General features: G+C 37.9%; 1 protein-coding gene across 1 annotated transcript in view; it reads left to right on the plus strand.

The window, feature by feature from the left end:
- The first annotated feature begins 322 nt into the window (after nucleotides 1–322).
- The window catches only part of HECTD2 (HECT domain E3 ubiquitin protein ligase 2), a 58993-nt gene continuing 45886 nt past the window's right edge, over nucleotides 323–13429 (plus strand). Inside the window, exons 1-2 of the mRNA XM_016151281.2 lie at nucleotides 323–505; nucleotides 12947–13076. Of these exons, the coding sequence (XP_016006767.2) occupies nucleotides 368–505; nucleotides 12947–13076 (268 nt within the window). The 5' untranslated portion in view covers nucleotides 323–367. The remainder of the gene's footprint in view (nucleotides 506–12946; nucleotides 13077–13429) is intronic.

Genomic DNA, 13429 nt, shown 5'->3' on the forward strand with positions numbered 1-13429 from the left:
GGCGCAGGACCCTCAAACATGGCGGCCGCGGTCGGCGGCGGCGCCTCCTCCGCGGGCCCTCGCGTCGGCGCGGGTGGCTGGGCGGGCGCCGCAGACCCACGACCGGCGGGGCCAGCGGCGGGGCCGGGGTCGGGGCCGAGGCGCGCGGGTGGGGGCGGCCGCGGCGAGGGCCGGGCGAGCGCGGCGGGCGCGGGGGCGGCGCGGGGCGGGGCCTCCGGGCTCGCGCGCGGGCCCGGGGCGCGGCGGGGGCGGCGCGGCGGCGGCGGAGACGGCGGCCCAGAGCCCTCTCGCGGCCGCAGCAGCGCCAGCCCCAGCCGCAGCCCGGCCGCCGCCGCCGCCGCCTCGCCATCCCGCCGCCCGGCCGGACATGAGTGAGGCGGGTCGGGTGCCGTCGCCCGCCGCGCCGCCGGCGGTGGCGGCGGCCGCGCCCGAGGAGAGGAAAGGGAGGGAGCCGGAGCGCGAGAAGCTGCCGCCGATCGGGTTGGCGGGCGCCGGCGCCACTGCGGTAGGTGCCGGGCGGGGGCCGCGGGCGCCCCGACGGCGGCCATCGGGGGGAGGGCGAGGGGTGCCCTGGGGCCGGCGTCCTCTGGGGACCCCACGGGCCGCCCGGGGAGATGCGCCCTGACCGTCCTTCCTGCGGCCGAAATGAAAGAATTATGCCTCGTGGACAGCCGCGAACACTTCGCCAGCTGCACCTTCCACCCTCGGGAAATGGGGTGGCCGGGTCCGCCGGCTGTTTTCGGTTATTTTCTGGGTTTGGGGGGCCCCACTTTCTCTAAGGAAATGACCAGCATTTGGAGTCGACATTATCTGTTGGATAGGGGTAAGGTGTCAGGCAGGCGGGACTGGGTTTTCCACTAAGCTGCCCGCCTACCTTTGGGGCGCCAAGATTATACCCTTTTCTTCGCTTTTCTTTCCCTTCCCTCTTAAGACCGAACGGGCTGTGCGGCGAATTTCCACTTAATTGTGACCTTCCAGTTGCTGTCAGGGTAGTGGGAGGTAGATGCCTCAGTGATGGTTTTATTTTTTCATATGGTTCAGACATGTGACGTAAGGTGGGGAGGCTTTTTAAACCTTTTTATTTTAACTCAAGTTATCTAAGCTTGACAGGGATTTTTTTAAAGGATTATTTGGAGAGCACTCTCAGGCTTCAAACTACATATTGCCAGATGATGTAATGGTACAGGCCCCCCTTCCCTATTTTTACTGGTGGATATGACTCTGGTTACTTTGGAGCACACACAAAAAAGTCACCTCTGATTTTTGTGATTTTTATTTGACATAATGTTTAAATACTTTTCAAGAGTTTTCTTTGGTACATTTCTTTGGTACGTCAGTTGTCATGCAGCTGTGAGTGACAAAACAGTAAAAGTTTAGAGAGCGTGATACATTTTTTTAATTCTTACTTGCAATTCATTTCTTAAAACCTCCCTCTTAAGTGACTAAGAACTTACTAAAATAACTCGTCTTTAAAAAAGTATTGGAAATAATGTTTTCAATCTGTAGGTTTTTCAAAACTAAGGAATGTGATAACTGGAAATTGTTAGAGCAAGTTCGTCGTGTTAAATCGGTACAGCTACGTGTGGACAGTAATAAAATGACATATTTAAAAATGTAGCTACGATTGGTAAATTGGAATTACGTTTACGAATTACTCAGGGAAGTGCTTTGAAGGAATTTGTTACCCATCTGCTAGCAGAACCAGTTCCTTCTGTTGGTACCCTAGGCTTTCAGAGCTGATCTAGGAAGTTCTTAACTTGCAAATAAGCTAGTGTTTGAAGAGTTCAATGAATGCATATGCTTACAAAAACAGTTCTATGAATGGATTTAGGTCCTCAAGTAAGCACCCTCCCAAAAACATTTATCTCAGTGTAACTGAAAAATGGAAGGTTTGGAATACAAACTTGGAGATATTAATACATTGTGGACACAGGTCTACAGACTGTTATCTGAAACTCTTGAGACATTGGAATTCAGTTTTTCAGATTTTAGAAAGGTAATTCAGTATATATATGTAATATCCACAGTGGGACCTTGGCCAGTTCCCCTGTAATCAAGTCAGTGAAGTGAATGTGTGTTCACGCTAAATGAAATGAAGTCAGACTATAAGTAGCTTAATATCATTTCAGATCAGTTTGGATTGTCAAAGTTAGGTCAGGGCCATGTTTTATCATCAAATGAGTTACAAAAACTTTTCAGCTTTAAGAGTATGTAGGATTTTGGAAGTGTGAATAAAGGGTTACGGACTTGTTCTACTAGTCAAACAGAAGAAGATAGTTCAAGAAGTTTCTTTTCTTCTTTTTTTTAATCCTGACTTAAGCCTTGAAAAGACATAAGTTAAATTAGAAGAGGATAGGAGGAATAGAAAACTTGAGATATTGAAGGCAATTTCTGGTGCCTTCCAAGGTCTTTCTGGGTTAGTAGCATATTTTTTTTTTTTTATGACTTTTTAAATGACATTCAGAATTTTTGGCTTTGTGAATGGACAGGTTTGTCATTAGCACTCATGTTCTGAATCATGACAGAAGGGAAAAAGACTTTTTCTCAGATTTTTCAGCAAGAGTTAGAAGAGCCACAGGGAAGATGAGGAACTTCTTGAGTGTGTGTGTGTGTGTGTGTGCGCGCGCGCGCGCACGCATGCTCGTGTATTTGTTAGACATTCTAGAGCTGGAATTCTGAGTTATAGGAGTGAAAAGCCTGAGTCAAGAAAGTATGTGCTTGGTATCTCAGGGGGAAAACAAGTCAAGAGACCTGGAGTGATTACTGAGTTCACCAGTAGATGGGGAAGGCCTTGGTGGGAGGTTTGCCCACAGTGAAGGACAGGGGACTTGTCAAGTAGGTAGAAGGTGAGGGGAAGAATTTGAGGGAAAGCATAAGGTATGTGGAGAGGATCTGATAGGAAGTCAATAACAAGAATGAAGTTTGTATACATTATGTCAGGTGTGTACAAATGAGCTTGTGGAGCTGCTGTGCCAAAATGTAACTACCAGTTATTGAACATCTATTATGTTTAGCTTTGGGCTAGATGTTACAGAAAACATAGAGACAAGGTTTTTTGTTTGTTTGTTTTGAAAAGGTTCCTGCCTCAGTGTAGGCAGGGCTAACATATGAAGACATCACAAAGCAAAGCAGTGTGTAAAGGGTACAATGAGCCATAGAAACAATGTGCACTCTAGGAGATCAGAGAAAAGAAATCAATGTGTGCAGAACTGTGTAGAAAGGCCTTGAAGTAAAGGTATTATTTAAGCTGGCTGGCCATTGAAGGATGATAGGACTTGGATGGGCAAAAGAAAGTGGGAAAAGCAATCCAGTGGGGAAAACAACATGAACAAGGCTCGAAAGGAAGAATTAGGGAGTAATAAAGCAAGCCCAATGGAAGCATGCTGGGGAATGTGTGGGAGGTGAGTAAGATTACATGGGGGCTGGAGCCAGATTACTAGGCAAAGAAATTTGGACATTTTTTTCTGTGATTAGTGGGAAGCCATTGGAGTTTCTGAAATAGAGGAACAACATAATGAAACAATTGGTGGTGATTAGAGGTAGTTAGACCAGAGGAAGGAGATGGAAGGGTGCAAAGGAAGGAGCTTTGAAGTTCATCCCTGAGATGGTCAGTGCATCCACCAGGGTGGTGACTAGGTGATAAGGTGAAAGGGATGGAAGAATACACATGATGTGGAACCTGGCTAGATAACAGGAATGAAAGAGAAAGATTGGTAAAGAGAAAAGATTTTAGTTTCCAGATGAATTCTTTCCGAGAAAAATATTTACATAAAAAGACAATCCAGCCACCATCATTGCAAATAAACATATGCGTGTGTGAACTTACATAAACCCTGACTATCTAGGTGTTTGGAACAATCTTATAGAAAATCTTGTGCCCTTCATCCATTATGTTCTCAGCAAGAGGTGAGATGGCAAAGAATGAAAGCTACAGTGGCTAAGGTGTTTTAGGCAAAATATACCATACATAAAAATACATATATACATATATTTCCCTTCTTTTTCTCCTGGTTTTCTTTTCCTAGTATAGTTTAGTCTATGGGTAAAGGATCCCTTCTTGCTGCAAAAATGTTAGACTCCTAAGCTTTATATGAATAACTAGTTGTTCCTAAGTCGATATTTGTAACTTGGTGACACTTCGTATGCGGTCAAAAAACATTTTTCGGGGAATGATTGTAATAAATCAATATGCCCCTTGAAAATAGAAATTACTGAAATTTTACTAATTCAGTTGAATTGAATAGTCAGTCTGAAGTTTAAGCCAAGTCATAAAAGAAAGCCGTATTTCAAATTTACTTGGTTTTGATCCAGATGTTCTTATTAAAGAACAAGAAATTGGTTGAGGAATTGTAACTGCAGCAAAGTGTACATTTTAAAGGTAGTATTTTACTGCATAATAACCTACTGAAGCAATTTCTTTTTTTCCTGTGTTGTAAATTAAATGAATAAAATCTCTTATGCCATCTTGCCTTCCCAATAAGTCCTGAAATTTCTGAGCTCCAGGACCAACATTTCTTTTATATTAAGTCGTGTTAATCTTCTATGTGTAAGATTGATTATATTTTGATTTTTTTTGGTGTCACGATTTTATTTTATAATCCACATCTTTTTTCCTAGTCTCCTTTGAAAGATGTGGTTTATACCACCTAAAGAAAGCAGTTCCATTGGGCTGGTGTTTAGTTTGGGAGGGAAGTTCTCACCTTGAAAGTGGCTAACTTTTCACATCATAATAGAAGAATGTAGAACAAAGTTAACACTTCTGATTTTATAACCCAGCATCCTACAAGGGAACTGTGAAAAAACATGCAAGAAAGAAAAACAAAATATCTTTTCTCAGTAACAGGGCCTAAAATAGTTTCCTTTGTAGACTCTCAAAAGTTTGAGGCCTCCTATCTGATGTGGCCATAACTGGTAGTTTAGATCAGTTTGTTTAAAAATATAATGCATACACATAATAATTTTTAAGAGTGTAAAGCAGAGTATCTTAGATGCCTTTTATTTTAACTTAAAACACATAAAGGGATTTTTTTCCCACCAATATTTTGACACAATAACCTTTGCTCAGTATCTCAGGAAGCCACTCACTCTTTTATAAAGTAGTTTTTCTATGCATCATAGGTAGTCTCTGAACTCATTGAGACTGAAGTGCTCAATCTATTACCAAAATATTCATCTTTGGATTTGAAAAACAAATTTCAGATGTGGCCAAAAGTGTTCAAATTGCCACTGTCCCTACATACATATCAGAAATTATCAAAGCAAGAAACTCAGTTTTTTTTTCATTCAAGCATCTTTTATTCTTCACCTATAGAGTATTTTTACTGTATTTAAATTTGTTACCTTTCCACAAATCCCTTCTTCTAAAATGATGCAGGGAAACTATGAATCAGAATTATAATTCTGTTCTTTTTTTTTCCTAAGATTGTATGTTGGGTTGGATCTATTTTAGGAAAATCTATCTAGATCAGCTCTGTCCAGTTGGAATATAATGTGAACTGCATATGTAATTTAAAATTTTCTAATAGCCACATTAAAAGGAATAAAAGTAAAGTAAAATTAATTCTAATATTTTGCTTTAATGCTACATATCCAGAAACTTATTACCATTTCAACATTTAATCAATGTACATACTTAATGAGATATTTTACTTCTTTACCATACTAAGTCTTTGAAAATCGTATACTTTACATCTACTAGATATCTCAGTTTGGACTAGCATGTTTGAAATGCTTGCTAGCCACATGTGGCAAATGGCCGTATTAGACTGCCTATGTAAATAGTATCTTCTCGTTCTCCCAAGATTTCTTAAATTCACTCTTAGTTCTAATTACCATTTATCCCTATTGTGGCCATTCTCAAAGTGTGGTCTTTCACATCCTTTTGGAGGACTATGATGTCAAAACTACTGTTACAGTGATACCAAGGTGTTATTTGTCTTGTCTTGTTCCCGATATTCTTTTATGAGTTTACAGTGTAATTTTCTAAAGGCTTCATGAGACATGATACTGCAAAAAACTGAATGCAGAAGCAGGTACAAGAATCCAGATATTAAAAAATAGATTTGCAAAATGTAAAACAGTGTCATTCTTCTCACTTTCTTGTTTGGGAAAATAGTTATTTTTCCATAAATGGGTTTATTGTTATTTTAAAAGAATTAGTACGTGCACACAACAATCTTTAATAGTGTCAAGAAGTCCCGAGACCAGAAAGTTTAAGAATAACTACCCCAATGTATGCATGTTGAATTTCCTTTGTACTGTTACTATTAATCCTCTTTATTTGGCATTATCAATGACAGCTATTCTATGTAAGTGAATTTTCCAACTAACCAAGTGTTACTGGATGTTTTAGAATGTCCACTCATTTCTTGAAGAGAGCATTTTCTAAAATACATTATATACATCTCTTCTTAAATATAAGATGCTGAATATAATTGAATATACCCTGGTGACTGAATCACCTGCATTCACAGCCAACCTAACCAAAGGCCAGTCCATCAAACTATGCATTTGTCGTATGCTGTCTCTTCAGTAAATAAAACTTCTGCCAGTCTGACCTATCTAAATAGATAGCTAGAATGCGACATTGATTTTCACTTGACATAGTTTAAAATGCAAGCATTTAACTTTGTTTGCAAAATTAGTTTAAAATGTTGTGAATAATGAATTTTGTAAACATAGAAGTTCAATTTAAAATATTTTAACTCAGGGACTCAAACATATTAAGATATTATGGCTTTTAAAAGTGTTTCATGATAAAACAGCCAGCAATTATTCTTTTATCACAGATTGTTTAAGAATGTGAACAAAAATGTTTTATCTTTTAAGGCAGTTTCTGGGGATAGAAGATGAGCAAAGTAAGTTTTACCAGAATTTTGGATATAATGGAACTTGGTGTTCAATACAAAAACTATCATGGAAAACCATGAATGTCTTTCTATTGGCATCTGATAGAAAAATATGGTAAAGAAATCAGAACTTTAACTCCAATGTAGTCTGTTCCTCAGTGAAGGTTGAAAACAGGTATTTAGTTGTATTAAAATAAAATTTTAAATAAGATTGACAGGATTTCATGATGTTAATAGGAGCAGAACAGGTACTCAATAAGTATTTGTCTAAATTTTTTGCAATAATTTTATATTATAATCTTACATATAATCTATGTGCTTATATAATCAAAAAGACCACTGAGATCCATGTTAGGTACTTGTGAAATATCTTTGCTTAGTTATGTAATTACTACGTAAAATTTTTCCGCTGTTTATTAAACTCGTGGTTAGCCTCTACCTAGAGAATCAGGTCTACTATTTATTATACCAGATTTAAATATTTTGCGTTTTTTCCCTCAATGAATTCTTAAAGTGTTTTTTTCCCCTCTATGTTCCCTGTTTGTACTTATCTTCAGTCCATAACAGCTGGTTGGGTATCTGCTACTATCTGTCCTTCAGCACATCCAGCCCACTGTTTGTAGTCTGGCCACATTCCAGGACTTCATCTTTGGTGTTCTTCTTCTGTGGGACTCATAGATAGCACTGTCAAAACTCACAGGAAACCAGATGTAATAACTGTGGTAGATCCAATTCTTAGAAGACTTGTAATGTTCTCTGACCGTTAATTTACTCTGAAGTTTGATGGCATATTAATACCCAACAGCTTCTTGATTTGACTCTCTAATTTTTAATCAGTTTACCATTGTACAGCATGCTGCCCCATTTTTCCTCATTAAAGTATTAGGTTATGTGTAAGATTTTTCTTGTAGAAGCTAGTATAGGGTAACTGCTCTTTTGGCATTTTTTTTTTCATGAATCTGTAGTGCACTGTCAACCTATGAAATTGTCCTTGAGTAATTTCATGCCATCTCAAGTATAAAGTATCAAGAGCACAGTCATCTTACAAACAAGAGACTGACTAGATCAAGGATCTTATTTCATGTTGTTTGAGCTATTTCGATTACAAGGAACAGAAAATCAGGCCATTTTTGCCTCCTTTTGGAAAAGGAGAATTTACTGAAATGATGCATGTAGATTAGAACCAGAACCAGAAAGCAAATAAGAACAAAAACTGGCTGCTTGTGCATCTGCTCTTCTCTCACTTTTGGTTAGTCACTCTTTTCCTTATTCCTCCATCTAAAATCTGGAAAGACCTCCTCTGAATGACATGCTGGGAAGCATCAATGTGTTTGATATCAGGCCACCTATTAGCCACGCAGCCTACAGATGGCCGCCCATAAGTTGAGTGCCTATCTTTGCTCCAGTCATGGCCATTCCTGTACAAAGAATAGCAGTAATGCTGTGGGGACCGTGGAAGTGAGCACTGGATTTGGCAGCCAAGATAATATGCTCAGTGTACCCTCCCTCAAACCTTTGTCCCCTTCCAGCCACTGGCCTTTCTCCACTTCTGTGAAGCTTCTGGACACAGCAATCTCTGCTCATGGCTTTCATTTTCTAAGTTCCCATTCATCAGTCCATTTCATAATAGTTTCTACCACCACCATTCTCCTGAATCTGTTGCCTCCACTGTCCCCATGATTTCACAGTTGCTGATTCTCACTGGCACATTTTAGACCTATCTACTCTTTCATCATTTAATATTGTGGACTTTTTTATCCTTAGTTTTAGCACATCACCTTCTTGGATATCTCATTTCTTTGTCCATTCATTCTTAATCTCTTTGTTAGCTCATATTATATGCCAACATTTCCCATGGTTCTGGCCTTATATTAGTTTTGCATAATAATTGCTGCATAACAGCAGCATAATGATAACCCTTATCGATTAGAAAAGAAAATCATTATTTTGGTATGAGAAGCATGCTTTTGCCTGGTGAGCATTAGTTCCTCTTTTAATCACTCACAAATCACATATTTATATAAACCAGTCTAGGCTTCAAGTTTTCATATATTCTTAAATCATATACTCTCTTCTTTATGATGAGATGTTAGAATATGTCTGTTCTCCTGAAATTTGAAATAAGGCATTTTAGTTTGTTCATTTCATGCATTTGTAACGTAAGGGGTTTCTGATTTTCATTATGTTTCACATTCAGACCTGAACTAGCTGTAACCATTTTGCCATTGCTTTGGCCCAGGCCGCCATTCTTTTTCATTCCCTATTTTTACTGTCCCACTTCAGACCTCATGTCCTCCAATAGCCCAGGGTTAGCTTCTTATATTACTCTACTTCAGTCTATTCCTATACTGCTGCCAGAGTGATTTTTCTAAGGTACAGATAAGATCATGTCACTCCCTGCTTATAAGTCATCAGTGATTTTTCTCTCTCCCCTTCCAAGATAAAATCTATACTCTGTAGCAGCAGTCCCCAATGTTTTTGGCACCAGAGACCGGTTTCATGGAAGAAAATTTTTCCACGGACTGGGCAGGGCAGAGAGGGATAGTTTCAGATAGATTCAAACACATTACATTTATTATATACTTTATTTCTATTATTATTACATTATAATATATAATGAAATAATTATACAACTCATCACAATGCAGAATCAGATGTCACCAGATACAGCTGTACAATTGAAGTAAATCAACTCAATTGCCACTATAAAGCCTGCCACCAGATTCAGCTTAATTGTTCCTGGCCACTCACTGATAGGGTTTTGATATGAGTCTGCAAGCAATTGATTTATTATAGCCTCTGTGCTGTCAGACCTCTCTGCTAATGTTAACTTGTATTTGCAGCTGCTTCCCAATGCTAGCATCACCGCCTCAGCTCCATCTCAGATCATTAGGCATTAGATTCACATGTGCGGTTCACACTTGAGTTCACACTCCTATGAGAGTCTAACGCCTGATGATCTGAGGTGGTGCTGAGGCAGTGATGCTAACGCTGGGCAGCGGCTGCAAATAAAGACAAAGCTTTGCTGGTTCACTGCTCACCTCCTGCTGTGTGTCCCAGTTCTAGTTGAGGGCCCTTGCTGTAGCATGAAGGCTTCGTGGTATGGTCCCTGCCTGCCTTTCCGGTCTTATCTCATTGGGTCATTTGTTGTTTCTGATTCTATATTCCAACTACATTGTTCCCTAAATCCTGTTATTGCTCAGTCTTAGATAACATCGTGACATTTACCAATGAAAAAAGGCTCTTGATATATTAAGTTATAGATATTTATAGCTGAGTTAAACAAAGCTCTATACTGAGGGGCCATTCATTGACCTCATTTTACAAATCAGTTACTTTTGTTAATCATTATGTGTAAATCGAATATATAGTGCATCAAATTTGACATTTGTTCTCACTATAATTTAAGATGTTCTGATAGAGTAAAACATACAAATAAGCAAACTTAGCCCCAAGAGTCAATAAAATTCTTACTTAAGTATCCTGATATTTATGGCAAGGAATGACTTGCTTATTCAAATGTGTAGTTTATTTCTATTTTATTTTCCTATTTGATTTTATTTATTCCTTTACCAAGATTACGCAAATTATGTTATTTACTAAGACTGTTTCATAGAAAAGTGCTGCATCTTACTGTTTCATTTATCACTTTCTCCAATTTTCTCTGTCCTTGGGAATCTACATTATAAATTTACTAGAAATTAGAACTGGTTGTTAAATGGCTTTGTTGATTGAATCAGTTACTTGTTGTTTTTTTTTATTATTTGAAGATTCCACAAGTGAACTAAGCAATGCTCTTTGGGACCTCCTTTTATTAAGAAGGACTAGAAGAAGGGGGAGGAAAATAAAATATCGAGTCTTTCCTAGATTGCTAGGACATCAGAGGTTTCCCTGAAGTACACTTCATTTTTCTGCTTATGTTAATTTCCTCTAGTTAGGCGAGTTGCTCCTGAAGCTATTAAATTTCATTCAGTATGTATCTATAAAAGTAGAAGAGAGAATATCAGCCACAAAGGGTTGCTGTGAAAACAGGTAGATATGTATAACATACCTACTATCACATAATAAACCTTTAATGCTTAATAGTTACTATAGTAAGGGACTTTGAGATTTAGTTGTTCAAAAGAGTACAGATTTCAGGGTCATTCAGACTAGAGTTGGAATTCCCACTTACCAGCTCTGTGGACTTGGGCATGGTACTTCAATTTCCTCATTCTTAAAATAGGGTGCAATTAAATTTGTCACAGAATGTTGTATTAAGGCACCTATCAGAGTACTAGGCATTTAGCAAATACTCAATAAATGACTTGGAGTATGTTGTTAGCACAGAAATAATTTATTGAGCATCCTTTGTGCTGTAGTTTTTGTACGAGACTCTACATCTTGTCTGTGATTCTGAAATGTGAGTTTGATAACTAAAATCTATTAGGAGATTACTTTATTTTAGTTAGGCAATATGTTTAACTTTTATAGTCTAGGTAGTGTAGGCTAATTCCAACACAGAAATATTAACTCAGTTCACTGGGCCTAAAACAAGAAATGAGCAAAAACAAGTTAACTTTACTAGTCTTTTTAAAAGAAAAATTTAATAAGTTTACTCAAAAGTGCAGGATCTATGCATAAAATTCAGTGGATGCCAAGCTCTATGATGAATAAGGAATTTCTAGTCCAATATGAAGGACCATTGGGAGAACAAGTAAAATTTCAGTGGAATAATTTAAATTACAAGCATAAATAAGAATGATTTTTTGTGGAAATGGTGATTACCAGAGAAAACTTTGCAGAGAAGTTATGATAGACTAGCTTATGCTGCATTTACAAAGTAGCCCCAAGTTTCAGTGTTGAAAAACTGTAAAAGTTTATTTATTGATAATGGTATAATTTAATGTTGGTCAGAGTGGCTCAGGGACCCAAGCTAATGAATGCTCTAACAGCTCAATTTGTAACACCCATGGTTGTCTCGGTGGAGGAAGAGAGGAGCTGGAGATTTGCCCACCTTAACACCTTAAATGCATTAGTACTTCCTGGTTCACAAAAGTCATTTCTACTTGTGGCCTGTTAGAATTACTTTTTAACCAGATGGCTCCATCTGTCTGTAAGAGAATGGGTAATGTGGGAGGCTAAATGTTTGGTGAGGAGAAATGTTTTTGCTACGTGGTAGGTATATAAACTCATTCTAAAAAGGAAGATTGAAATCAGGCTGATGAATGAGGAAAGAGGAGATGAAAAAGAAATTCTCATTTAAAGAAGTGAACATTAAGAAGTAAATTACTGTATTCTATTACGCATTTGGAAGTTGTAGCATGGTGTAAGCTGGAAAGAGCTGAAAGCTGAGAATAAGCCCTAAGGTAACTATGCAGCTGAATACCACACTGGTAATATAATGTGATTTTATATATAATTATAAAAACAGATTAATTACACCTCATGAATTTTATCGTTAATTTGTGGAAAGTGTGTTAATAAATAGATTATATGCAATGGGAAGACTGCTGCTCTGTTTTCTGCAACTAAGGATCCCTAAGTGCTCGGCACTATTTTTTTAAAATCCTGGTCCATACAAAGGAGAACCACAGTGCTTAGAAAGAAGTGAACTCTGAAGGGTTCATCTTTTTACCTGAACTTTCACAGTTGCATCAAAAGAGAATAAAACCTTCAGTGAATCAACCTGCGAAGTATCATATTCATGTTAACTATTGGAAATGTTTGCAGAAGTCAGAAAAACTCTGTATCTAAATACAGAGTTAAAATAACAGTTAACATGGATAGAACATGTACTTTGTACAAGGAGCTGTGTTAATTATTTTATACACATTATCTCAATTAAAACCCACACTAACCCTGTGAGGAAGCTACTCTTATTATCTCCATTTCCAAACTTTATTAATTTATAAGCAGTTCGATGATATGACTTATCATTTTATACCTAAAACAGTTTGGTCCTAGAAAAGGTAAGTCAAAGTTATATGCATGTTTTATCTGCCATATATCTATCACAAATTAAAATCTCTATTATAAATGTTTATGATTTCTGCAGTAAAATAATTTAAATATAACTAGCGGGAATTATGCTGCAATGTTAACTTTTCTATTTTTAGGGTTTGGACAGAGGATCCAAAGGCCAAATTTCCACTTTCAGCAGTTTTATTTCAACTGTTAGCCAGAAGAAAGAAGCCACTGAAAACAGAGGTTCACCTACACATCTTGTTTTCCCTAACATCAAGAATGGTAAAGAAAAAAAAAAAAAAAAAGCACATAGTCTGTATATCTTGACTGAAAGTATACTTTCACACTATTAAAAAAGTAGACTTAATTATCCAGCATTGTTCTGGTAGGTCTGTTAATTTAAACAATAAGAAAAAGAAATAGGCTGTATAAGTATTTATGGGAAGAAGCAAAATCATTACCTTTTGGTGAATTTTACCTAGAGTAAGAAGATGAAATACGAAGCTTATGAATAATAAGAAAGTTTGTTTAGGGAGCCAAACATAATGCAAATATAAGAAGATTTACTAGGTTTCCTTTATTTGAACAGTAATTAATTAGAAGATTTGATAGAAAATATATTAAATATTTAGAAA

Source organism: Rousettus aegyptiacus, unplaced genomic scaffold, assembly GCF_014176215.1.
Source record: "Rousettus aegyptiacus isolate mRouAeg1 unplaced genomic scaffold, mRouAeg1.p scaffold_m13_p_6, whole genome shotgun sequence".
NCBI lineage: Eukaryota > Metazoa > Chordata > Mammalia > Chiroptera > Pteropodidae > Rousettus > Rousettus aegyptiacus.